This window comes from Eurypyga helias, unplaced genomic scaffold (genome assembly GCF_000690775.1).
Source record: "Eurypyga helias isolate BGI_N326 unplaced genomic scaffold, ASM69077v1 scaffold32797, whole genome shotgun sequence".
NCBI lineage: Eukaryota > Metazoa > Chordata > Aves > Eurypygiformes > Eurypygidae > Eurypyga > Eurypyga helias.
This window is the reverse complement of record NW_010261613.1, coordinates 11,142-36,717: the sequence shown is the minus strand read 5'-3', so window position 1 is coordinate 36,717 and position 25,576 is coordinate 11,142. Positions and strand designations below refer to the sequence as shown.

The 25,576-nt window shown below is 47.2% G+C and overlaps 1 protein-coding gene across 1 annotated transcript in view; it reads right to left on the bottom strand.

The window, feature by feature from the left end:
- LOC104512458 (zinc finger MIZ domain-containing protein 1-like) overlaps positions 1–25,576 on the bottom strand; it is a gene marked incomplete at its 5' end in the record, with an annotated part of 32,451 nt that overhangs the window by 3,937 nt on the left and 2,938 nt on the right. The window contains 16 exon segments of the mRNA XM_010155438.1: positions 64–190; positions 192–292; positions 5,862–6,025; positions 8,868–9,115; positions 9,481–9,549; positions 11,325–11,392; positions 11,690–11,850; positions 12,380–12,485; positions 13,730–13,940; positions 16,970–17,111; positions 17,741–17,746; positions 18,428–18,602; positions 20,881–21,063; positions 23,165–23,437; positions 24,419–24,510; positions 24,513–24,598. Of these exon segments, the coding sequence (XP_010153740.1) occupies positions 64–190; positions 192–292; positions 5,862–6,025; positions 8,868–9,115; positions 9,481–9,549; positions 11,325–11,392; positions 11,690–11,850; positions 12,380–12,485; positions 13,730–13,940; positions 16,970–17,111; positions 17,741–17,746; positions 18,428–18,602; positions 20,881–21,063; positions 23,165–23,437; positions 24,419–24,510; positions 24,513–24,598 (2,212 nt within the window).

Sequence of the window (25,576 nt, the reverse complement as noted above, 5' to 3'; positions counted from 1 at the left end):
CCCTCCCGCCGCGATGCGAAGCACACGCTGTGGCAGGCAGATGATAGTATGACACAGACTTACATCCAGCGAGGGCTCCGGCATGTCGGGTGCTCCCTGTCCACCAGCCTGACCCTCTAAGGCTGAGGAGGGGTTAAAGGTCAGGTCACTGTGTGGATGGTTGCTAGAAGCGGCCGGGGGCGGCTGGCGGGGATGGCGGGGAGGGGGTCCCTGACTGGCTGCTGGGGTGAGGGACGTGCAAACCTTGCTGCATGGAAGTATGGGACTGATCAGTGCTGCCGGGATGAGGGATCTGCGGAGGAGGAAAAAAGCAGGAAAAGAAAGTGAGGCCACAAGGTACAGTGCTCGCGGTGCCTGACTCTGTAACTGCATGTTACAAAAAGAAATAACTGAAACAAATTTTAAGAAGGCACACACAACCAAAAAACCCCAAACCAAAAAACAAACAGAAATAAAAAAGCGCAATCGGAAAAGAAAACTCCATATCCCAGTGCCAGAGGAAGCGTTCAGCTGTCTGAAGGTTATCCGCATGGGGAGATAAACACTGGGTTTGTGCCATTGGTTTGCTTCCTTGTGATGTGGGAAACTGCGCTCCAGGCTGCAAACTAACCAACCCCAGAGAGGAGGGAAGGAGGCTTATGGGTGCTGCTCAGCATTAGCAAAGCAGATGTGTTAGCCCTAAGAAATTCCATGAACGAAGGGAGAATTTGTTGAATAACGATCCCTACGCCAGGAAACTCATTAACCGAGGAAATGCATTGTTTCTGCTGGGCTCCCATATGGGGTGGTTTCCCCACACCGCTGCCTATTCGTGTTCCAGCTCCTTGCAAACATCTCGCAGACCAGCCCTTCCCCACTCCTCCCCTCCTTTTCTTTACCGGATGCAGAGCCCCCTTTCAGGGCCGGAGGTTTTCGGGGCTGACACTGGCAACAAACCCCAGGCTGGCTCAGCCCGTCAGCAGAGCTCTGCAAACCGGCGGAGCGCAAGGACAACGCGCCACCCGGCACACCCCTGCTGTGGACCCATGCCGTGGGAACGTTCTCGAGCAAAAGCTTGGTGTTTCTCAGGTCTTCCGTAGGGAATAAATACCCAACCACAAGCATCTCCCAGACCCTGTTAGGGAAGAACAGGGGAAAAGTCTTTCTCACACGACAGAGAAGCAACAAAAACGCACAAGCCCAGGTCTGCCGCCCGCTGCGGGTCGCATTTAATGCTAGTGGAGTCTTTGGGGCTGCACCTTGATGCCACAAGCAAGAAGTGTCTGAACGCTTCCCAGCCAGATGCCTCATGTTAACTGGGTATATGGAGAAGCAAAAAATGTAAACATTTTTTGAGGAATGCGACATATTGCCACAAAGTGGAGCTGAAATAAAAGAACAGATACACAGAACAACAGCATGAAATTCATCCAGCCAAGCCAACAGAAACCAGCAAAATGCCATGTCAGCATTGACCCTTTCATCATCACAGTAAACTGCGAGGTTATTTTAGCCTTAGTCTTCAGTTTTGGAAAGCAAAAGGGAGGGTATTACAAAACTTAATAAAAATGTTCCCACAAAATTGAAAAATTACAGAAACAAGCATTAAGAAAATACATTTCACCACTCATGAACACTGAAACCTGAATACTGATCCACTGGGACCATCATACTCAGCTACACGAGGTCCTTTTCAGTACTTTGGTAGCATGAAGTTGGTGGAAATGAGCAGGACTCACCCCGTAACACCACCTCTGGTCCTCGCTCCCACATGAGAGTGTAAAGTAACTCTTAGGAGTAGTGGCACACACTCTTCTCTCCACTAGAGCCCCAGTTTGACTACTCGGAATGTGTTCTGCAGCACCAGTGCTGTTACCGTGGGGGCGAACGTGTACGAAACCTGCCCACACACCACACCTTAACGTAAATGAACCTGCAGCCTGAACACTGCCAAAGTCCGAGGGAGAGCAGGTGTCTATCCAGATAGTACTGTCTCCCTCCTTAGTCACTGAGGACACCTGCAACAGGAAGTGCGGGAACTAGGAAAGCTGAGTAGTAACAAAGTGGAAAAAGCAATTTAAGGCAGCGTTGTTGAAGTGGGAAAGCAGTTTCCGGAAGAAAACAAAACAAAACAGGATTATCTTGAATAGCCTCTTAAATTTATCCCTGAACACACAAAGCAAGAGTCACAGTGGCATATTTATATCAGTAATTATTCAAACCAAGAGGCATTTTTATCTTCTCAGACATATTTCAAAACAAATAAGCAGGTTAGAAATTCTACATTATGTCACACAGGCAACCATTTCACATAGATAAATATTCAGTTTATAAGGCAGTATCTTGGGCCCTGGGATAACGCTGGATAGGGAACAACGGTTCATTGTAAGACTGCAGGCCACCCTACTCTGAACCACCTGGCTCCAGCAGCCTACCTGTGAGAAAGCAAAACACTCAGGACTTCAGCATGTCCCTCTCTGCATTCCGCATCTGCAAAAACCTCCGGAGCAGTACGCCTGGTGCGTGGTCAGCTCGGCTCTGCAACTCCCGTCCTTGTTTTACAAACCATAACCCACCCTCTGAACGCCGAGGCTAATAAAGCTGCTTTGCTTACATCGCAAGGTAACTCCAGAGTCGGTTTTAGGAGCGTAAACTTTGGCACTCTTAAAACATTTACAGTCTATAAAAGCAAAGCTTGTAGCAGGCACAAGTGCATCTTCAGCTTAACAGCTGGGAACACCACAACTCCTGAAAACCCAGCCGTGACCTCTAGGAGTGCCGCGACGTACAGCTACGGAGCAACGGGTGCCAGCTGCACAACAGCACAGAGCAGCACCCGCCTTGCGTCTCGGGAGAAAACCGACCGCCACCACAGGGATCAGCAGCTGAAGTCGATGGTTCCTCTCTCTCCCCACTACTGAGGTCATGGTTTTACCAACTCCTCGGCTGGGGCAGCTGGCTGAACCACTGAAAGATGCCACCCTGCCCTGCTGCTGTTCTCGGCCACTTTCCCACCCATGCCTTTGTCATCGGGTGCGTCCTTCCAGACAGGCAGTGAACTCATCTGGGGAAATGACAGGGATCAAAGCTAAACGTTCCTTCCCCACTCTGACTTAGTTTTCAATCACTTCGGTACCAGCTCACTTCACAGCTGCAGTAACACTCGTGCTGGTGTGAGAGAGGCAAAGTGAAAACAGAAACAAGAGCGATGGCTTTTTACAGCGGCACCAGCTCCTGTGACCTCACTATGGAGCGATCATCCATTGCCTGGTCACAAACCGCTCGTCACATGCTCCGCAGCCAGCGCTAGGCTAGAGCTAGCTCCGAGCTCACCGCTGCCCGAAACCTGTTCACAGCTCCTGCGCACACACGCCACGCGACGGCGGCAGCACGCCGTAGCGATCCTGCGCTGACACGGGAGCACCTGTTCCACAGTTCACACCACACTGCACGCCGGGGAGGAGGTGTTCCTTCCAGCCACCTTTCAGGTCTTGGTTTTCCCTTCTTCCTCAGGAGCGGACCAGCAGTGTTGCGAGAAGGTAGTTGTGATGATCCAGCCCTGGTTACCCAGCCCTGCCTGCGCTGGGCAAACACACCTGCAGCTCCTGTAGCGACCTACACAGCACATCTGGAGGGATCAACTTCCTCTGCCCCCCACTATGTAAGGGCCGCCACGTTAAAATAGGAAAACTAGGAGCTTCCTCACCAGCATTCAGCTCCAGTTAGAGACAGATCTTGGGTCTGAAAGGACCAAACATCTGATCCCAACTCCCCTTGTAAACACAGGACGGTCAAAGTGAACAGCAGATGAAAACAAACTACACCCTGAACGCGTAAAACCGAAAGCCAGACAAGAGCACAGGCAACATCTTAAGGCCTCAGTCCGGTTACGCAGTGCGCGTTAGTTATTTCTGGACAGACGTGTCTCTCCAAAGACATGCAGCTACACAGTTTAGGAATGTGTTCATGGCATGCATTTCTCCCAAAGCAGTCATTTGAAAAGCTGCCTTTCCTGAGTGTCTGCTACAGACAAACAGTTCGTTTTTGAGAGAGGAGAAAGGAAGAAGGAAAAAAAGAGAGAAAGAGGAAAGCAGAGACTTTATAATGCTGAACAAGCTTCCTGGGAGCACTGACAGTCCTCAAGTGTGGCCTGAGGAGTATGTGGGTACGCTGACAACGTCAATCCAATTCCCTTGTGCTAACGGACCTGGAGACTGACCCTCATTAGAGAAAATCAGCCACTGACATGAACTAGGTGGAAACGGCTTTAGCGCTGCTTCCCACTCCCAAACAGTACAGCTCACGTATCGTGACAGGTGAGGGAAAAGTGAGGCAAAGATTTACTTTATTTGCCAGCTATCATAAGCAAGTATCAGATTTGCTACCACAAATCTGTTAAGATTTGCCCAAATACCCTCTTCCAGCTCTGGAACACGCACAGCCTTGAGCAACTTTCACCTCTGCTACCACCTGTAAGCAGTCCCCGGTAGAGAAAGCCACAGACGGTTCTTCACTTCCACGTGCAACCACTTCATAGCCTCCTGCCTCAGAAATTACACTGGGGCAACTACTACAGCAAAGGCACAGCAGCGACCCAGGGAAGTCAAGAGGTAGAAGAGGAATTCTCTGTGCCTTCGATTCGAAGGAAAGCAGCTGCGCACGGTTCCCCTCACTAACATTTTAACAGTGTGTGCTGGGTTCTGATGCCAGCAGTTCAGACAGCTCTGTAAGCTGGGAGTGTGGAGTTCGTCAGTGTAAAACTAAGTTTACAGCGTGTTTGTTCTGCCCTTTATTAGCCTGTAAAGTGGTGCAGCCGTGACAGCTTCTGGACTCTTCCTTTGCAGACAGTTCTGTTACTTGGGCTCTCTCCAAGCTATACTAAGAACTCTCTCTCCGCTCTCTTCCTATTTCTCACCACCCCCCTTGGAAAACCCACTGCCAGCTAGAGGAGGCATTGACTGAGCAGGCTGTTGCGGAGCATCTGCTACCCCATTTCCTCATTACATTCTGAATTTGCACTTTCTAGTAGTCACTGAAGACACAGCACAGATGACTTGTCAAGTTAAACATCCTCCCTGTGCAGGAACAGCACACTGTAAAGCCCCTGCCCTGTAATGTAAATGAACACAAACCGCCCCTCCGCACAGAGTTAAAACAGACAACTAGCCATGCCTACGAGCTAAGTGCTGCTGGGAGCTTGTCCATCACCAGCTGCTGTGGTACTGCGTTTCCTGAGGTACGTGAAGTTCTGGGTATGAAACTCTGAGCAAGCTGCTTTCCCAACGCTCTGCCTCTCTGTCTGAGACCCGAGGAATCTCCATTTTTAGGTCTCCTAAATCGATACACTCAGACCAATGCCAGCATCTCTCCTTGAAACCTATGGGCTTGTCCTATTCCCAACAGCTTAAAGGTGACTTTCAGGCTATTTGGGTGGAGTTCCCCCTCAAAATGCTTCGATGCAGATTTTGCCCTCAGGGACAAAGCCAGGGAAGATCCTGTCCCTGCCTGGAAGCCAGTCCACGTCTCGCTGTAAGGAGCGGTCTGCTGGAGAGGAACACGCGCAGAGGCTGCTGGCCTAGGGAAGGAAGTCAGGTTGCTCCCGCTGTCCGAGCAAAGCACAACGACCAACACAAGCACACCCAGCCAGGATGTCTCTTTCCCATTAACAAGCTTAAATGACAGTTCAAAAAGCTTAGAAATGCTTCTCCAAAAACTCAAAAAGGCCAGAAACTAAAAATGGCAATTTTGGCATTTCTCAGGACTACTCTACTTCACAAACTTCCCAAGTGAGGTAAAAACAGTTCAGAAGGCAAGTGTGTTAGCTGGATGAGAGCTCCTTACCCCCACAAAGGAACACCTAGGTCCACAGCACCATTACTTACAGATTCCTGCATGGGGTGACTGAGAGGTTTGTCGAGAGCTGCCATGCTGCTCGGCATGTCTGGGGGATGTGACAGCTGCGGCCCATGCATGAAGTCGTTCATCGACGTGCCGCCGGGATTCCCGTGCGGGAAGTCAAAATTGCCGTGACCTTGGTAACTGTTGCCTAGAAGAGAAACAGACGTGATATGAAAGAAGCTAGTTGTTTCCCAAGGTTGTCCTCTCGGAGTGTCTCGCAAAAGCTGCGCAGGACAGCATCCTCCCTGCACAGAACACGGCAGCTGCAACGCCGGATGGGACAGCACGTGCTCCTCCCTGCTGGAGCGAGCTGGAGGAACAGGGAGGGGAAAACAGCACTCAGCTTTCAAATACGGGCTGCTGTAATAACTCATCTGCTGGCATTTTGAAAAACTACTGTCAAGTCACCACATCAACGTAACCCAGCTGAGAAGCGAAAGGGATATTAAATTCTATCGCATATTTGCACCTGGAAGCACCTTGCTGCAACCGAGACTGCCCAAGTCCAACATTATTCATACAACACCCGAGTTATTGACGTCTGCGCTTCCCTGCGCTCAGTAAGACTGTGACATTGCTTCCCTTTCTGATGAACCTGGCACAGCGGTATCAGGATGGTGCCACCGTGCCAGTTCAGAGCGCAGCATCTGGCTTACCCCTGCTTCTGCAGCATCAGTAGGCAACTTCCATTACAATAATGCAGAGGAGGCGTTCATGTCTAACTGAGGTTTGTGATGTAACTCTTCTTGCCCCCACAAAACCTGATAAAATTCACTTGACCGTCCGCAAATACATCAATCTTCTCCTCTTGGATCTACTCTTCTCATTTTCTGAGTTACAAACTGGTTGCCTGTGGCCTCTGTTTCAGCATGTGGATGTGCATGCTTGTAATGAGAAACTAGTGAATTTATGAAATCCACCTAACTTCAGCCTGAAACGATGTTCTCCAAAGCAGCAAAATTCCACACCAACGCAGAATACATGCTCTGGGTTTACCCCCGACACATATGCCATCTAGCTTGGAGGACTTGTCTGCCCGGCAAGTACTGTATGACCACAGTCGGTATGTTCTGGTCTGTCTCACCTCAGCCCAGTGATCCTCACTGCGACTCCAAAGCGGGTGTGTATCCCAACACAGGGCTTTTACTCTCTGTATTTTTTCTGTCCAGATCCCTCCGTTAACACCTCCAACTGAGATACCAACCCTGGTGGCTCATTTGCTACGAAGAGCAAAAGCAGAACTCAAGCCACGCAACTATTTCATACAAGCAACTGAGTTGGATGATACTGAGCTCTGACATAACAGAACAACTTTGGAGCTTGCTCGGGGAGCCTGCAGTTCATCAGCTGCTGAAGTACAGCAGCTTCAAATGTTCACGTCAAGACGGGAGTCTGACAAACTGAAGTAGCTGCATCACTTGCTTTAGCACAGCCTCACAAGCAGGAGGTTAATCTCAGAGGAATAGAAGTCATTAGCCATGTAAGAGTATTTCTTACAGAAGTCAGGACTTTGATCTACCATGTAAATACTGCAGAGCCTTACTAATTCTCATTTTGTTAATCTGCAAACTGCATGAGTCTCACAGAATACAGCTGCTCTTGCCTTGCTTCTCGGGAAAGATTTAATAGCAAGGAGCTGAAATTAGGTCTTGTATTGCTGAGTATTTGTTATATTTGCAAATTACACTTTGGTATGCTTACTGTCAAACCCAAATAAAGCCACATAAACCACAGTAGTACTACTACTGCTGTGCTCTAGAGCACTGTTAATCAGAGGACGTTGCCTAATTCTGAACACTAAGTTTCAGTGCACGTATTGATGGAGAACGAAGATGCAGGGCAGCATGCCGTTCTCTGGAGCAAGAGCTGTGACTGTAAAGACATTAGGGTAACCTGGCGCACTGTCCTACTGCAGGGACAGGAGAGCGTGGGCTTCACCTGCCACTGACGAGTCAGGGCTCCGAGAAGCAATGACTCCCTCTACCTCTGTCACAGGATCCACAGGGAAAAGCAGGGAAATAACAGTCCAGGCAGTAATCACTACACAAACCCTAAACCCCACCTTACGTGACTACCCGCCCCTGATTACGAGCTAGAAAGACGGCGGAGAAGAGACGGCTCTGTTCTCGTGCTCTGACTGCACTTCACTCCTACTCAACGAGTGAAAATTTGTGATTCAGCGCTCTTGGCTTTGTTATAGTAATCAGTCATCTGTTTGAAAACCTAAAAACTTTTATCATCTGTCATCAGTTTTGCAGTCATTGGAGCAAATTAACCATATTTTGCATGCAATCTATATTTTTCTTCAAACGCCTGCAAAAAGCACATATATCACCTTGTAATCAATTTGGGGATTCTGATGGTGTGAACAGTTGGTCTTTTCCGAGAGCTGAACTGAGTCATACCACATTACTTCCAAAAGAATCAGTCTCTGGTTTCATATTTTCAAAATTGTCAGTATAATTGAGTTATTCACAATATACCCGTCATTTGAATACGTGTCTCCACTGCCTGCATTTAGTTCCCTGTTTCTCAGTCCGGCAGCACATGGGTAGGGGAATTTTCTAATGCAAAGGTGTTTGCAAAGGAGTGAAAATTTCTGCAGGAGTCGTCCACTTCCTGGGTGGCCCACCCAACGTCACCCGCCTGGCCACATCACATTTCATGGCCCAGGCAGCAGGGTTAATGGGTCAGGCGTGCTACTCTAGCTCCTGTAGCACCAGGAGCCTTCCCTTCAGTGGGAGGGGAACAGAGGGAAGATGGGCAGAAAAATGAGGAAGGATGTACATTGTGGCCGGCCATGAATATACAAGGCAACACACAGTGTGTGTTGATTCAGGGAGGGCTGCGTGGCAGTAAATACAACAAGCACCAGTCTCCTTACTGAAACCTATTTTCCTCGAACAGACTGATCTTAGATGCAAAGCCCAGTGCAGAATTTCAGGACTGCAGCCCCACAGTTTGCTGGTGCGCAACGCTGTAACGCTAACCTTGGTTGCCGTATTCAGCGGAGTTGTTGCCTCCTGGAGGAGGGGGTAGCGATGGGTAAGGTGATGGGCCAGGACCCAGAGCTGCAATCATCTCCATCACATTTGGCATGATCATCTGGCTTGGACTCATGGTCTTAAATCTTTTGGAGGGAATGCCATCTGGGTCATCTTTGATGTGAATGTCTGACTTTATAGGGACCGGCCTCCAGCTGCAAGTTGGGTCAATGGTAACTTCTTCAAACTCTGAGCTGTAAAGTAACGTGAAAATTTTAGCACATTAATTAATTATATATGAAACGAAATCCAAACGTATCTGCGTGGTCTGCCACACGTGAATCAGAGGGATTACTCCTAAACATGAGAAAGCACTCAATCCCCCATTCTCACCCTTCCCTCCGCTTCATCGGCGAGGCTGCCATCAACAGTAACCCAAGCAAGACCTAGTAAGTAGGTGGAAACGGATTCACCGTATCATTAGCTCTACCAAGGAGCCAGGAAATAGAGTATTTGCATTTGGCCACGAAGATCGACTTTGGCATGACTACCTCAACACTCACTGACGTACCCCCTAGCTGCTGAGTCTTGGGTATCAGAAATTAGTAAGTTCACTTACTTTTGTATAGCGTTCAGAATACCCCACATATACTGGTCAACCTCCAATCCCTCCAGCACAGCGGTTTTACTGGAAAGTAAAAAAAAAAACACCTCATGTTAGTACATCGCTACACATGTGTCAAAGAGGGCAGGAAAAAGGACAGGTTAGTGATGAAATCAGCAGGCTGGGATCCACCAACTCACTATCTGTAACACGTAGTTTAGGAATGATTCGGGGCAAACGGCTCCAGTTCTACACCCGCATATACCAGGACAACAGTACTCTACATCACAAGGATAAGGACACATCTACCTGTGTGTGTCCACAAGCTGTTCATATCCTTTACATTATTTTTTTAGTGAAATATCTTGTGAATTTAAAGGGTTTTCAAACACAGCAGATTTCTCCCGTGAACATCAGTTAGCACCCGTTTTCATTTTTTTTTACAGACTGGATTTTTTTTCTGAGTTACAGTAACCACCTATTATACCTATTTTACTTAAGAACAGCACAGATGGGGACAGAACCAAACAAAACAGGAAATGATTTAGTTATGTAGGCACTTAGATCTGAATGCAGATTGCTCATACTCAGAGAAACGAGACCAAATATTTGGCCTGGATGTATGAATACATCAAGTAAGCAGCAAGATGTTCGATTCTTGTCATATTTGTAGCCTAACTTAGAAGGCAGAACAGATTCAGGTAGCTCAGAGAAAGCACCTGCACTTCAGGACATGTATCAGTCATGGAGAGTCATCTGAACAAGCTCCCTTCAAGTCTGCAATGTCCACGGAAGGGAAAACCTCCTGTTTATCCCTAACATCACTGGCGCAGCAGGGATTGAACTGGAGACTTGCAGAGACCAAGTACAAAGTGCTGCAGCTTCAGCCGCTTGGCCTGAAGAGCCCTGGCTCCTCAGCTGAGGCTGGACAGGCTGGTAACCCTGTGGGCTGGGCACAGTAGGTTACAGACACTGAGCTGGCCTCCAGACGTTCCGCGATTCCCTCTGCCCAGTTAAACCTAAGAATGGGCAGCCTGCAGCCGCTCCAAAGCTTCCTGTTCCATTTCTTCTGCAGCATACTAGCTGTCTGGTCAAAACATCAGGCTGAAAGCAATCACTCCCAACTTCTGCTCCTTGGAAATCTTTTACCTTTTTTAACATCAGCCTTACTCTGGACGAGAATCCTTCCTGTTCAGTTTGCGCTTTATGTTGAATTTGACCTCTGAGGATCCAACTTCATTTCCTACCTAATTACTGGGAAATGCTGCAGCATCTAAAATTCCCCCTCTCCTTCACACTGCCCTTAACGGCGTGTCTGTGTGACACAAAGCACAGCACCCAGGGCAGTTATTTAGCACCCTTATTTCAGCTGGACACTGAACACTTCATTATCTACATATTTGAAGTTCAGTGATTTGGGCATTACAACATTCCAATTATACACAAACAGCTCTACAAAAGACCATCCGTTCTTTTGCCGTGGCATGCTGTTGTCTGCTCGATGCTTCTACTTCACACTCTCGGGGAAGACAAACTCCCAGTTCATTCATTTATGTAGGTACCTGTCTTATCCATGTAAAAATTTGAGCTCCTTTTGAACCCTACGCAACGCGCTGACAGCCTGTAACGAGAGCTCGCAGCATGGGTATTTTGCGAGGAAGCAGCTCTCATCATCTGTTTTTAAATTTCTCCTGAGCCAGGGTGTTCCCTCAGTTATGAACCACCCCAAGAATTCTCACTGGACTGCCTGCTACTAGGTAACACATAGACCTCACCTCCCAGCACCCCCTTTTCCTCCCCTCCGCGACCTGAAGCGTGATCTGAATGCGGTCAGATTCCACGCACACGGTGGCACTTACTTGCATACTGGACACCTCCAAGTCCCCCTCTCACAGTTCAGCTGCAGGTAAGATTCCAGATCAAAGCACTGGGTATCGGAAAGGGACAAAGAAGGAGAAAAGAGGAAATCAAAGGGAAGCACCGCATTACCTGAATCAGTCGGACAGAAGTTAAACTGCCGTGAAGAAAGCCTACTAGCACTGAAAGCTAAACCACCTATCTTACTTTCTCCCTCCACAATTAACATTACAAGGAGTTAATTGTTCTGGATGACAGACACAGAGAAATCCCATTTCACTAGGCTCTCTCCTGCCATAACCAAGCTAAAGGTACGGTAACAACACCCGGCTGAGGGAGTACTGCCAGGCCACCGGCACCTACTCACTTGTACATGCTTGCAGTCGTGACCCCGTGCTGGGAGCTGAATCCGCCGGAATGTGATCGGACACTTCAGAGACACCTTAATAGCAGTTTGCTCTACGCCATCTTCCCCATTTAGCGTCGCGTTGCCAGAGGAAGCTGCTACGCTACTGAAGTTTCTCTTTACTGTTTAGGAAGAAGGTACGTGTGAGTGTGAGAAAACACAAGTGTGCTGTAAATTCTAACACAGAAATCTGAAAGACCAATGCTTCAACCTGTAAAGGCCGATTTATCCACATGGGTGTCACTCTGCATAATTCAGAACATTCTCCCAAAGAGACAGACCACCACACACGCTTATCAGCTGTACCTCAACCAAGTAAAGTGCCACACAAGCACTTAGAGCAGCTCTAAACAAATAAAGACTCAACTTTCTGCATGGGGCTTTTAATTAAATCAAAACCAAATATAGGGGAAAAGCTGGAGAGTTTCTCCTGGAAGGGGAGAATCCTCATTAGGCACTAAGCTTGTGTCCTTGGTACTTTGTAATCCCCATGCAAATAGCCCTCAACGTTTGAGGACTGCCTCTATGCACATGATGTTCTGGAAGTCCCTGACAAGCACAGTCTGAGGTTTTCCATGCTCATCACAACAGCTCGTCACAGCTGAACACAGGCATTCCGGACAGACGCCACCCTTGCAAAATGACACTCACTCTTAGTGATGCAGTGCTCTGCTGGGAGGAGGCGCTTCTTTAGGAGACCTTGAAGTACGGAGCGCACTGATGGCCGGTGTACTAGCTGCAACACGAACAAGTGTGACTGAAAGAGAAGGCATTTCGTTACCAGGAGGCCCCAGCACAGGCGGTACGTACGCTAAACAGAGCTGCGTTCTTCCCTTGGAATCGTGGCTTCCCTAAGAGCCTGCCGCTTACACAGGAAGGCTGCTTCTGCTCTGCTGCGTGCACGCACTCCCCCCAGGGATGTTCTACACGCTGCACACTATGTTCCTTCCATGCTCCAGGAGCACAATGGAATACAAGGGCTTTCAAAAAAAGCAAAGGTTTCCTGCATTTTCTCCCTCCTTAATATTCAGAATAGATAGTGCTGCCGCAGTCATCTGACATCAGGGTTTATTTTTAAGCCCCTGGATTCTCTGACACAGCCTAGCCTGCCTACCTGCCTGCCCTCAGACTACGTCGGAAGTTGCAAAAACCATTTGTTACTGATTTGTCTGGAACCAAGCGAACCTTCTTCCCCAACACAGAACTCATTGTGGATTCACGGGAAGCTGCCCCTGCTCTGAGCCAGCAGACAAATGACATGATGTGGAGAAGCGTCAGTGTGAAGCACAGCAAAACGGGTGGATGGCTTCTTGTCGAAGCGCCTCAAACTGTGAGCCTGGGAGAGGCAGCAGCGGGCTCTCTCATCAGTGACGACCCAACAGCCAAAAGCTCAGCCTGTGTCTGCACAACAGTCCGCACTGAAAATGCAGTGCTCATCCCCCGGAGTAACTAAACCACGGAGAAGGAGAAAGACGAAGTTGCATGGCCTGGACTGCATCATGAAATGCAAGTTTTTCATCTGAAAAGCTATTTGGAAAATCACCATCACCACCACCGATTACGGTGTGGACGTCCTCCTGTCAAAGCAAACAGCAAACGCAGTTTAACACCCTAATTAAATTAAATTAAGTTAAATTAGTACCGGTCAGCGGTCTGCATCACAATAACCATTGTTCCTTCCTTCCTTCTCCATTAATACACTTGAGCTGCCTCGAATCACCGGCACAGGCTAAACAGGTAGGGATCAAACTCCCTTCCTCTCCCAGACCACAAGCCTTCTCCGAGACATCGGAAGGACACCACTGCCTTCTGCAGTAATTCAGCAGCCAAGATTCCCACATCAGCGCTCCGACTGTGTCAACATCAGCAAACAAGCACCTCACCAGAAAAAGGCATGGAAAAAAATGAGAGCAGGGCTCTTTCAGCGAAGGCGACATTTGCAAACAGTACTAAACAGCCAGCTCAGCAGCAGCAGCTGCCCCCAGAGCTAGGTGTACTTACACAACAACATGCTGTGACCGTAATTTGAATCGTGTTTCTTCCAGGCTGGCAGACGTGCTTTAGGTGCAGAGGTTTATGAGATGTCTTGTTGTCGCCACGTTCGATGGTAAGTGGGGTTGCATTAACGCTGACCTGGACTGAAGCTGGCCAGTTTGTGTTCATTTGTCTGTCTTCATGGTGATAGCACTTGAACTGTAATTCCAAGTCAGACCTGTACAACAACCAATAAATCTTCCTTTAACTTTGCTTTCACATTGCTCAGGAAGGTTGTTTTGACGCTAGAAACGCTTTTTCTTTATCAGTCAGATTATTTTTCTGGAATTATTGCCAGGAAAGGATATAATATACTTTCTTCATAAAGCTCTTAAAAGAAGCAAGTCATGATGAATTAATGATGCAAGCATGCCGCAAAGCTGCTGTTAATATTTCACACTTATGAGGGATTTTCTAAGAGAACATCTCAAACCACTCTCCAAAACCAGACCATGGAATGATGCTGCCCAAAGAAAAATGTTAACGCCGGGGAGGTCCTTCCCATGGGTTAAGGGTTAGGAACAGGCAAGTGATACAGTGGTTGTGCTGGAAAGCTATGGATTCTTCACTGCCTCAGAGCGTTTGAATGAACCCTCGTCAGACAAAATACAGGTACCGCTAATGCTGCCTTGGAACAGGTACACCAGCTGAGATAAAGCGAACCCCGCATCTCACACCCTGTGTTTCTGTGATTCCAAATTAGCACAGCCGTGGATGAAATCTACCCAACTCAGACCTGCTTTCAGAGCATGAATTCCTCCCACCTCTCCACTAATAACGCCCACATGCTATTTAGCTACTCAAAAATTAGTTTTGTAACACCTTCAAAAAAGGAAGAGGCTGAGATGAAGTTAATCATAGTGGCTAAAGACTATGACTTCAGTTTCATACGTGGATGTTAACCTCGTGTTAAGAATAAGTCAGTCTAAGAAGAAATGTAAAAGAACATGAACTGAAATGTCAGGATTCTGCTGTTTCCGACAGCGTTAAGACAGGTGAATGATTATCTTTTATGCTTGAAAATCTAGGTGCTCATTTCTTCATCTTGCCTGAAAGAAGTTATCTTTCTAAGATCCATGAGGAGCAGCTCATTCAGGAGATCATCACCATGACTGCCATTTTCCTTATCCAAACCCAGAGATTTCAATTCTGACTTAACACCATCTTTTCTGGATTGCAAAGCATCAAGATTTAGCACTGGATAAACACATGGGTTTTTTTTAAATAGAAAGGTATAGAATACGAATTACCTGACCTTTCAACATAATCCATCTATATTGTGTTTCCAGGCTTTTTTCCAGTATTTTAGTAACAATTTTTTGGAAGCTCTCTCTTCAAGACCCACTGGAGACAGACCTCACAGCAACGCAGGCAGTCTCCCACACTCGGAGGGATGCAGGGCTTGGTACCTCCGCTATAAACTCCGGGCAGGTTGAGTGCGTCCCCGAGGACTCCCAGCAGGCTGCTGAATGTCAAAGCGGCGACAGAGCCCAGGGGACCCTCACGTTTGTAGCACGTGGCGCCGGCACCGTGGGAGGCTCTCGGTAACTGAGCAGTGCTAACACTGAACCAGCTTCAAGGAGACATTTTCCCTGCCTTCAACCTTTCTGGTTCTTGTAACCGTGAAAAGTTCCCAGCGGGGAGAAAAACAGTTGCATTGCTATTCATTATGTGCGTACACGTGAGAAGTTTTGCTGAATATTTTAACTGGCAGACAAATATTCAGAATTGGCTCGATTCCACCATTCTTTGTAAAACCAAAATCCATCCACACATGTGACTAATTCATTTTTCTGGAATCCGTCCAGCCCGAGTTAAATGTGAAATGACTTCATTACAGGGCTATCCGTTCTCCCCGCCATTAACAAGCTTTTCACAACAGTAGACCTGAGCACAGTTTACCTATGAGTCTTCATTAAAATAAGTTTAAATAAAGGCTATGTGTTCGGTGAGCTCAGGAAGAAAGAAAGAACAGATATTAAGAAACAGCCTCATGCCTCAGTGCAGCACTATAAATCTACTGAATGAGCCAGCACAATCCCCAGTAGTGATTACTTATTAATAAGAACCAGCAAATAACTGCCAAAACTCCCTCTGCTGCGAGTACTCCACGATAATGAAATGCAAGTAAGCAATAGCTGACCTCAAAGTTAGGTGTTAATTATTGGATGTGGTCTGCCTGCAATCTCCCTCCTCTCCAACCTCAGGGCAGGGAGTACCGTGGCAGCAAGGGCTCCTGCATCCCGCATTAAGCCTCAGCTTTACAGCCAGAGTCCGTCCCGGGGGCAGGGAACTGAGCACACCTCTCTGCCCCCCTCACACCATGAAAACGGAAGTCTCAGGTGGATTCCAGTGAATGGGAAGATGATCCCCACAGGGACAAAAGCTGAAGCTCTAAGTTATCACTCCCATTAAGGTCAGGGGGTATGTGGTCCAGGCTCAGGGAAGAGACCGACAAGATACGCTTGGGGTGCTGCACTGTACCATCTCGGCTGCTACAGAATCCCTGTAACCTGGAATGGCTTATGCTGATCCACATTAAATGCAGGGAAATACCACCTAGGAAAACTATTCCTCGGCTGGAAAGTAGCACTTGCTGTCACTGAAAGCCAGAAGCCTTTGAGTGTGGCAGGCGATGCTCAGTATTTCTGACCTGTCCTTACCTGGGGAGTTACGGTAGAGGGGCAACTTAGGAAGCTAGTTCCTAAAGTCTGTAGGATTTGAGCGCTCGTGTTTCCAAACGATTTTACCAAGCCTCTGAATCTGGTCCTGCACTAATGTGCTATTTTTCATTCTGCACCATTTAATTTAAGCATAAACTGTAACAGACCCACGTAGTTACTCCTGCAACTAACATTCTGCAGGCCACAAAGCCCCTAATCTTCAGTCTCCCAAAGGGAAGTTTGTACTGGTGTCAATCGTGCACGTCCCACGCCTGTGCCACCCAGAGAAAAGATGGAGCAGCTGCAGTGATTTTTTCAGACACCGCATGCCATGTGCTGTCAGCAAGGAGATGCAAGACAGATCAGGAAGCATTTTAGAACGTCTTGTCTCCGGAAAGCGACAGGTGAGAGTAGCTGTGAGTTTAAAGGGCGTTTTTCCTATCTAGGCCACATCAGACTCACGGCAAACCTAAACGAAGTTTGTCTGGCCTGCCACTCCTCCATCCCTGGGCGCAAGGCTTGCCCGCAGCACGGCTGAGCTTACCTCCACATCAGCGTCTGATGAACGGTTGGCCGCAAGTGAAAGACATGGTTACTGACTGCCAGGTTGTGCTCCAGCCGGAAGGGCTCCAGCACCACGCCATCTCTCACGGGAAACGTCAGACGCAGCTCATCATTGTGGTTGGCTGGGATCGAAGAGGGAGAGAAAGTGTGAACTTTCCCTTTAGCATCTGCGGTGCGATAATAATGTGTATATTTATACCGCATAGTAACAAATGGCACAGTGATCTGCTACTGGGTCTAACTTTGCAGGTTCATGAGCACAAAAAAGAAAATCACAAGTCACTACGTTATCGAACTGGTACAAGTGACAGGGCTCAAACTCAGAGCGACTGCCAACCCAAGTCTTCTACTCTCCCACACTTAACATTAGGACCTTAGCGTTTTGGCCACAACAAGAAACCAGGCATGGCAAGAATTCCCATTTTTTGTTACAGAATGGGTTCTGTGTCCAGGCTTACTCTCTTGGCAGAAGACTGACAACAAATCTCCCAATTATGGCAAACTGTGATAATGCTTATTTTCCCCGCTTTGCACTGGGATCAACATTACCCAATTAGTTCCAACAATTTCATCAGCTGAAACTATCCAACGACCAAAGTCACTGGTATTCAATTACTATCTGATCCCGTAACATGAGGTAACTTACACCTGCCCTATAAACTCCAAATGTCTTCAAATGCTGTGTTCTCGCCCAAATAACACTGCAGGCCACTTTCTTCTCCTTCATTTTTCAGCCATCCTGAACTCCGACCACCGGCTGCAAAGCGCTCATGCAGCGGCAGTTACTTGACAGAAAACATACAGGTTCCCCCAGTTCTCCGGTAACTGATGTCTCCTATTGCTCATCAGTCACTTCAAAACCTCCAACAGCTTGTGCAAGTATAGCGTCAGAGAGATCTTGTTATTCCTGCCCTGTTCCCTGCCAAATGTAGGTGTGACGTTGAGAGGCTTTGAAAGGAACATAGATCAATTTCTGGCATACTACTGAATATTCCTAAGGAGCCTGTATGGATCACAACTGAGACACCGCTATAAATATTCACGTGTGACGCTATTCCGCAGCGATGCTCAATGAATGGCGTTGCCCTTGAACAAAGCAGACCACAGTCAAAGTTCATACAGTAAACAAGCCTACCAAGCACGCACAACACAACCCAAAATCAGGTGTTTTATCCTCAGGAAGCATATCAAAGGAGCACTTCAGGAGTAAAATCCTTACATGTGTATCCTGGAAGAACTTTTCCGATCCTGTTTTAGGGAGGGGATAGCAATCTTTCTCTTTCCTGTCCACTGGCCCTAGTGAGCTGCACCGCGCATGCCCCCTGTCACGACCTGGCAGCCCCAGCCTCTCCCAGAGCAGCCACCAGAGCTGGCTTCCTGACTCCGCAACGTACGTGGCAGAGAACAGAGGGACATGAGCATTCTGTTTGCTACTCACTTGGAGGTGGTGGTAAAGCATTGATATTTGGTTTAATGTCAGGTGGGAATGGTGGTTTGACATCTTGGTTAGGTGACAGGTATGGAGGAATATTGCTCCCTGGAGTCATAGGTGGTGTGGGGTTTCCTGGAACAGGTGAATGAGGGTAATTTGCCACAGGTACAGGCCTTGATGGCTAGAAAATAAATAACATCACATTGTTACTGCAGTCTGAAACTCAGAATAATAAGCCTTGTGAACTGCACTGCTATCAAACACTGAGGACTACAAACACGGTGGGGAGGCCCCTCTGTCTCCAGAAGGACAAGTAACCACAGGACGTCCCATGAGGCCTTTGGGGAAGAGGCAGACTAGGAGAGCAAAGCAGGAACTGAAACCAGCAGACCAGCCAGCTTAATGCAGGCACTGACCAGACAGAAGCAAGGCTGCCAAGAGGGTGCTCGCCTTCCTCTGAATGCTCTCTCCCCAAAACCAGCCAGCCATTCGCTTCAGTTTTTCCACACCACCCTAACCCACCCATCTCTTTGGCTTCCTCCCAGACAGGCCCAGGGCACAAAAGCCTACGTGAAAAAGAAAACCCAAAGACACGCCATTAGAATGTCTGTGTCCCTTTTACTTCCATCTATCCTTTCTTCCACCCTTGTCCAACTCGTCTACTTGGAGTAAAAGCTCTGGGGGTCAGGGGATGTCTTTTATTCTGTGTACCTACAATCTGATTCTGTTCTTAGTTTGCTGAATAAGAAGAACTAAGAGAAAAAGGATAGTTAAACATAAACAGTAGCTGTAATATTACAACACCACTGGTTTTGTTTCTTGTAATTAAGGGGACAGTTGCAGTTAGAGAATAAACTAGCAACGAAGATGCCAAGGAAGCTGACGTGAAACAAAACTGCAATTGCACAGCACTCTCTTGCAATAGCTCGTGCGCCATAAGCACGTGGCCATGGGAACACCACAGGGTGAAAATCTGTACAGACAGACAAAGTATCAGGACTCCAAAAGTGATTCTGTACCCAAGTGCTGTGCTGCTAGCCTAGGATACTCAAAAGTACATGTGAGTGCTGCCTTCTGAAATCTTAAGCATTGACATTTCCAATGATCTTTGCTTTTTCTCTTTAACACACACAGTTACTACCTCCACAATCACTACAATCCAACACTTCAGGTCCCGTCTGTGGCAAACTAGCATTCTTCCCCTAGCCAAGTTAACCTCCTTTCTTAACAAGGTCTTTTCATTTCTGTTTCCAGAATGGTTGGTATTTAGATACAAAGTAGGAGATGCACTGGAAAGACCAAAGGTGCCCTGTTAGAACTATCCTGTACACAAAAAACTTTAACCCCATCTAAAATTTAGAATGTATTAAAAAAATCTGTCACAAGAAATTGACTGAGCTCTTCTGCTGTTACTTCAGCATAAATGACTGCACTGGAGTTACAATAGTTGAGGATCTGTCTCCTCCTCGTGTACTTCCTGGCAGCGTGCTGCAAAAGCTGCCATGATGCAACAGGCATCCTTTTGGGTACCACAGTGGACAGCCTGGTTGCATGCAGAAGAGATGCCGTATACATTAAAGGAGTTTGTTTTCCCTTTTTTTTCCAATGGTGTTTTCTGTCTGAATCACACCAGAACAATTCCAATTCAACACCAATGTGCAGCTTAGGTTCTTTCAGCCTGCATTCAAGATCAGAACGTAGTCCGGAGACTTAACAGCTCATGCTTCCAGAGCAGGTCAGCCCAGTGATGGTACTCCCCATTTTTACACTCACTGGAGTACCTGTGTGCCAAGGATCACTTCTGTGTGTGCTTCAAAGATGTTAAGCCTCAGCACAACTCAGTTTGGAGAACGCAAAGTGCTCAAGATGTATCCATAAAACAGGTTTCAGGCAACACTTTTAACATCTCTTAATTCTTGCCCAAAACAAGCAGCACAGAGGGAAAAGAAGGAGAAAAGGGGAGCGAGAGGTTGGACAAAGTCACGCAAACTTCATTTCAAAGATGAATTCTACAGCTGGAACAGCTTTTAAGTTTGGGCCAGCTTAATCCAAAAGTGGCCACTGTAGGTCTGAAACTGGGATGCCGCCATGTGGAACTTATTTATTAGAAATTTCCAAAGTTGTATTCCTGGAGGGTGCCATGAATAGGTGCAAATATTACACCTGAATCCCATTAGGTACTTCTTTTTACATGCTATTTTTTAAAGCAAAACCCGCATTTTCTTGTAAAAGCCTCTAATGAGCTGCAGGAACATTCCATTTTCTTTATGAACTGCTCTGAAGTTACAATGCAACTTGGTTGGCTGACTTGATTCTATGATATCCAAAACATCAGTAAAAAGACTGTGCTTCTTTGCTCTCTCCCTTGAATTACGTAGAAGCAGTAGCTGTGAAGTCATTAACGTGACTTTGTGCATAACCAGCTGCCAGATGCAGCAGGACAAACCAACAGCTCTTACCTTGTAATACTGCCCCATGTTGACTGTCGGAGGAGGGTACTGCCCTGTGTTTTGCTGGCTTGGCATCCTCTGTCCAGGATAGTTGGGAGATGTGAGGGGTCTTGGAGGGTTGGGAGTGGGGTACTGACCAGGCTGGTTTGGAAACTGGCTATTTGGTCCATACTGCTGGTTTCCATAATTTGGCTGTTAGGTGAGAGACATGAAAGAAGACAAAGGTCTGTTTCACGCAAGCAGCTGCCTCCAATGGATTATTAGCGCACGTTCAACAGTGGAATCACAACAAACCAACCAACCCTCCAGGTGAATATTCCTCCACTCCGTGCTGCTCATGCCTAACCAAGGCCCTGATGGCTGCAGGTGAATGCTCACTCAGAAGCATGGAAATCCCACAAACCCAAGCGGGGTAAGAATAATCGTGTACCTTAACACACACATACACTCGGCCTTGCTGTGCTGTGGAAGGGCACCGCGTTTGAAGAAACCCCAATTACAACCAGATGCAATGTTCACAAAAACTCTGTGTGGCAGCAAGTGCTACCAGCCCCAAGCCTGGGGCTCCTTTTCCAGACGGAGAATGGAAGGACAAAAAGAAAAAGTAACATTACAAATAAAATAATCCTGGAACGGGCAGAGAACACAAGCTGTGTTGTCCATGTCTGCCTTCTCAACACAGCTGCTAGGCTGGCCTTGTGCTAGAGTGTTTAGCAATACCTTAACAGCTGAAGAGAAGCTATTACTAGTCATAAACACCTTGCTAGCGCTAGCTAGTGCTGTGCTGCAGTTTTGGAATCAAACTCACGAAAATTTGAACTCTAAAGGTAATAAAATGTTAATTTGAAAAAGTAACTGGTTAATAACAAGCTTCCATACAGGAAACTTTCAAAAACTCGTAAGCAAATAGCATCTACGGGATCTGCAGAATTCCAGACCAGCAAGCACGTAACGTTGTGGGCACTGTTCAGCATTGACTTCTTGGGAACATGATCGTGTTTACCTACAAAGAAAACCTGCTTCTAAGGCAGCAAAAAGGGATCTACAGTCTTCCTTAAAATATGAAATCTGAAGATAAAGATCATCTGAACAAGACACATTCTGTGTTTTCTTGACTTCACTGTAGAGTAAGTGGCAGTATTTACAGAGTGAAAAGCCTTCCCAGAGAAGCACTCACATCACTTCTCTTATTTCTGATTCAAAAAACAAGTTTGCAGATCAGCAAAGAAATGTAGCCCAGTAATAAACGTTTGCTATATTTTCTGCATGCCACGGTACTCCTTGCTGTATGTCATCTACAAGCTCTTCCTACCGTTATTGTAGGCAGGGCAGTTATCGTAATACTCCAAGCTCTGCACCTGAAGTTCTAGCCATGGCTGTAGCCTCAGTGTAATAGAGCACTTCACCAGGAGATTAAAGACAGCAAGTGGTGACTAGATTTGTGAAGACATTTAGGTGGATATGGATGCTGAGAGAGAGTTGGTGGAGTTCTCAAGTGTCTGCTGTCCGGTTCACAGCAATCTGAACAGTAAAATGCATTGGTACATTTTAAAATCCAAAAGCTCATCTGCCTACATCTCTGGTTGGCTAAATTGCTTCCGAATTTTGACCCCACACTTTGCCCAAGGTCATCATACAAGTCAATGGCAACATAATTTTGGCTACAAAGCCACTCAGATCTCCTGTAACAGCATGGGAACTTAGACAGAAACACTACACTCCAGCTAAACCTGTATTGGATAAATGCTGACACAGAGGGCTTTGATTTATATTCATCTCCGTGCCTATGAAAATCAAGCCTCAAGAAGTTTGGAAAGCAATTGGTCTTTAAATGTTATTACTACTGGTGTTTATACAGCATATGCCCTGTACTTCTTTAGAACAATAAAACCATTCACAAAATGCAGCTCACATAAGTATTGGGCTCAAATGAAGTATTTCACCTTCAACATCTCTTAAGCTGTCACCCTGAATAAATCCACTCCTGTGAAGGAAGTCTGCTTAAGGTCTATGAACTCATCATCTAGCATCAAATCTTGAAGTGACATTGAGGGCTCAGCTGGTTTTGGGCCTTTTTGATTTTAATGACTGGCATCTTGACTACCATAGCAAGGGCCAACCTGAACCCTTCAGAAGCCAAAAAGGAAGAGCTGCTGCCGCTCGTATTTTACCGGCAGTGTTCCTACCAAGGCTGGAATGTAGATGTACCTATTTCACAGGGATGCACACCACGCGTGACCCAGCACGTTGCAACTTTCAGTCAAAACAGTGTATGCAAAACATAATTTATTACCTCTCCTGGGTACGGTCTCTTGATGCCCTGTATAGGCAGAGACTGGGGGCGCGGGCCTGGGTAGGCTTGCTGAGGCATCCTCTGCCCGTGGGTGCTGAAGGGACTCATTCCAGGAGGCCGAGGCTGGTTCATGCCCATGGGTGGCCCACTCATGCTGGAAGGTGTCATGCCTGCTCCCATGCTTGCTGGGTTCATGTTGCCTGGCATAGAAGCAGGGCCACGAGGACCAGGCTGGTTCATAAACTGGTTGTTGTAAGCCTGAGTTGGACCCATCTGGAAAGAGGAACAAACCTTCAACGGAAGAAGAAGAAAAAAAAAAAAGAATAAAATGCGACATGCATTTAAAATGGGAGGAGGGAGCTGAACATGCTTTTGGGGGAGGGAAGGAGGGGAGGATTTATGTCGCATTTTCCTTCAATGTTGTCCAACATCTGACAGGCGGTGATGGTATTTATAATAAAAGTCCAGTTGGAACTGTATAAGGCATAAGAGAGGAAGACAGACCTAAGCCCTAAGGTGAGCAACTAAACCATTTGAACTGGCCAACGTGTTCCTGTAGGGCACCAGGTTAGGAAGCTGGCTGTGCACATGCAGCACAACACTGCAATGGCTAAGACACTGACTGTGCTCCCATCACCTGGCATACAGGCCCATAAACTTCCAAACTCAGAGATAAAAAAGCTAAGGAGGAAAAAACCTGAACTGATCACACTCTTGTTTATTTTAAGAAAAAATTGTTACAAGGAGCCATGACACGCTGGAGGCTATGGATCCCCAGAAACGCGTGTCTCATAGCTGTTCTCACAGACAGTATTATTTAAAAAAAGGTAATCTCTTTTCCACTGTTGCTTCCTTGTTTAAAGGGAAAAAAACCACCAACCAAACAACTGTAGCTGTCAAAATAAACAATAACAAACATTTCACCAGGTACTCCAGTTCAGAGGTTCACAGGACTGGCAAAGGCAGCAATATACCACGTCATTTTGGGTAATCTTCCATTTTTTTAAGAGGCGATCTCCAAACTACAAAATACAGTCAAGCAGGATTTATGGGGAAAAACACAGGAGACCGACTCACCCCTACATACACACATTCCAGCAGTTTCTCACAAGAATTTATAACCATGCTCATGCACACACACACACAAAAGAAATAGAGGTGGCACCCTAATCAAGAGGGGAGTAGGAAGAGCAGCCCAATTCCCCATAATGGCCCAGCTCCGGCAGTATGAAGACACAGGGGTTACTCTCTTACCGGTCCATACTGGTTCATGTCCTTATTCTGCGTTTCCTGAAGGGCTGCCACCGTGGCTGTAGCTGTAGCTGTGGCTGGAGCCGGTCGCGCGCAGCCGCAGCCGGCTGGGTGAAATCGGCCGGTGGCCTCGTGTGTGGGGGGATCCCCATTCCTGCCGGGGTATTTGGGCCTCCAGGGTAACTAACAGGGAAGGAAGGAAAGACAGACAGACAGAATGAAGACATGCCTGGTGGATTTTGCTGCGAACACTGGTGTGATCCTCATGAGGAACGGTTCCCAAACCACCTCCCAGTGCCTAGTGAAAGCCAGCAGGACAGAGAACTAGGTGTGTAGACGAGACACAAGTGTTGCTCAGGTGCAACAGTCACAGGCCTGCCACCAGGATTGCAAGGCACCACCGTCCATTGTTTCGGGGGCAGCGGACCGCTTTGCACTCTGCACCTTACTGCAAAACTGCACTGAAATCCTGAAAGCTAATGTGTGCTCCCTGCCCCAGTAGCGTAGGGCAGACGGCACAGCAGCACGAACAGAGCGCTTCCCCTGCTACAGCGCATTCATCTGCCCAGTGGTGAATTACGGCAACTATTCCCGATGCTGTCAAAGCATTCCTCCCTGAACCGTAGCTGACAGGCCAGGAGAGACCCAGTGCCATCAGCTGTACTGGATCCCACAGCACATACTCTGCAGTTCCTACTCGGCTGTCCTGGTGATCGTAAGATAAATTAATCTAAACCATGCCTTTCTCACTCCAAGACATCATCGTTATAAACATGGGCCAAGTACACTGTGTCCTTTTCAGAGGGGTAAATGGAGAGCTGAAGAAACTTTCTGACTCGTTCAAGGTCACTCAGTAGATCAGTGGCAGAGATGAAAGCAGAGGGAAGTTTCCCAAGTGCCAGGCTTATATTCTTCACACTAGACTGACAATGCTAACAGCCTTTTCAGCAGGCTTTGCAGAGGGACCATCAACAGTGGTTTCAGTTAAGTGCACTTACACCCTTGTTTACAAAGCGTAGACACAGAAATTCAAAATGTAACAAAACCCAGGCTATTAGTTTTGGCTTGTTTCACTAATGTAGCATTTACTTCCCCAAAATAAATACACAGCTTGACCATCTCTCCTAACAAACATCTTCACCCCTAGCTCTTTTCAAATTC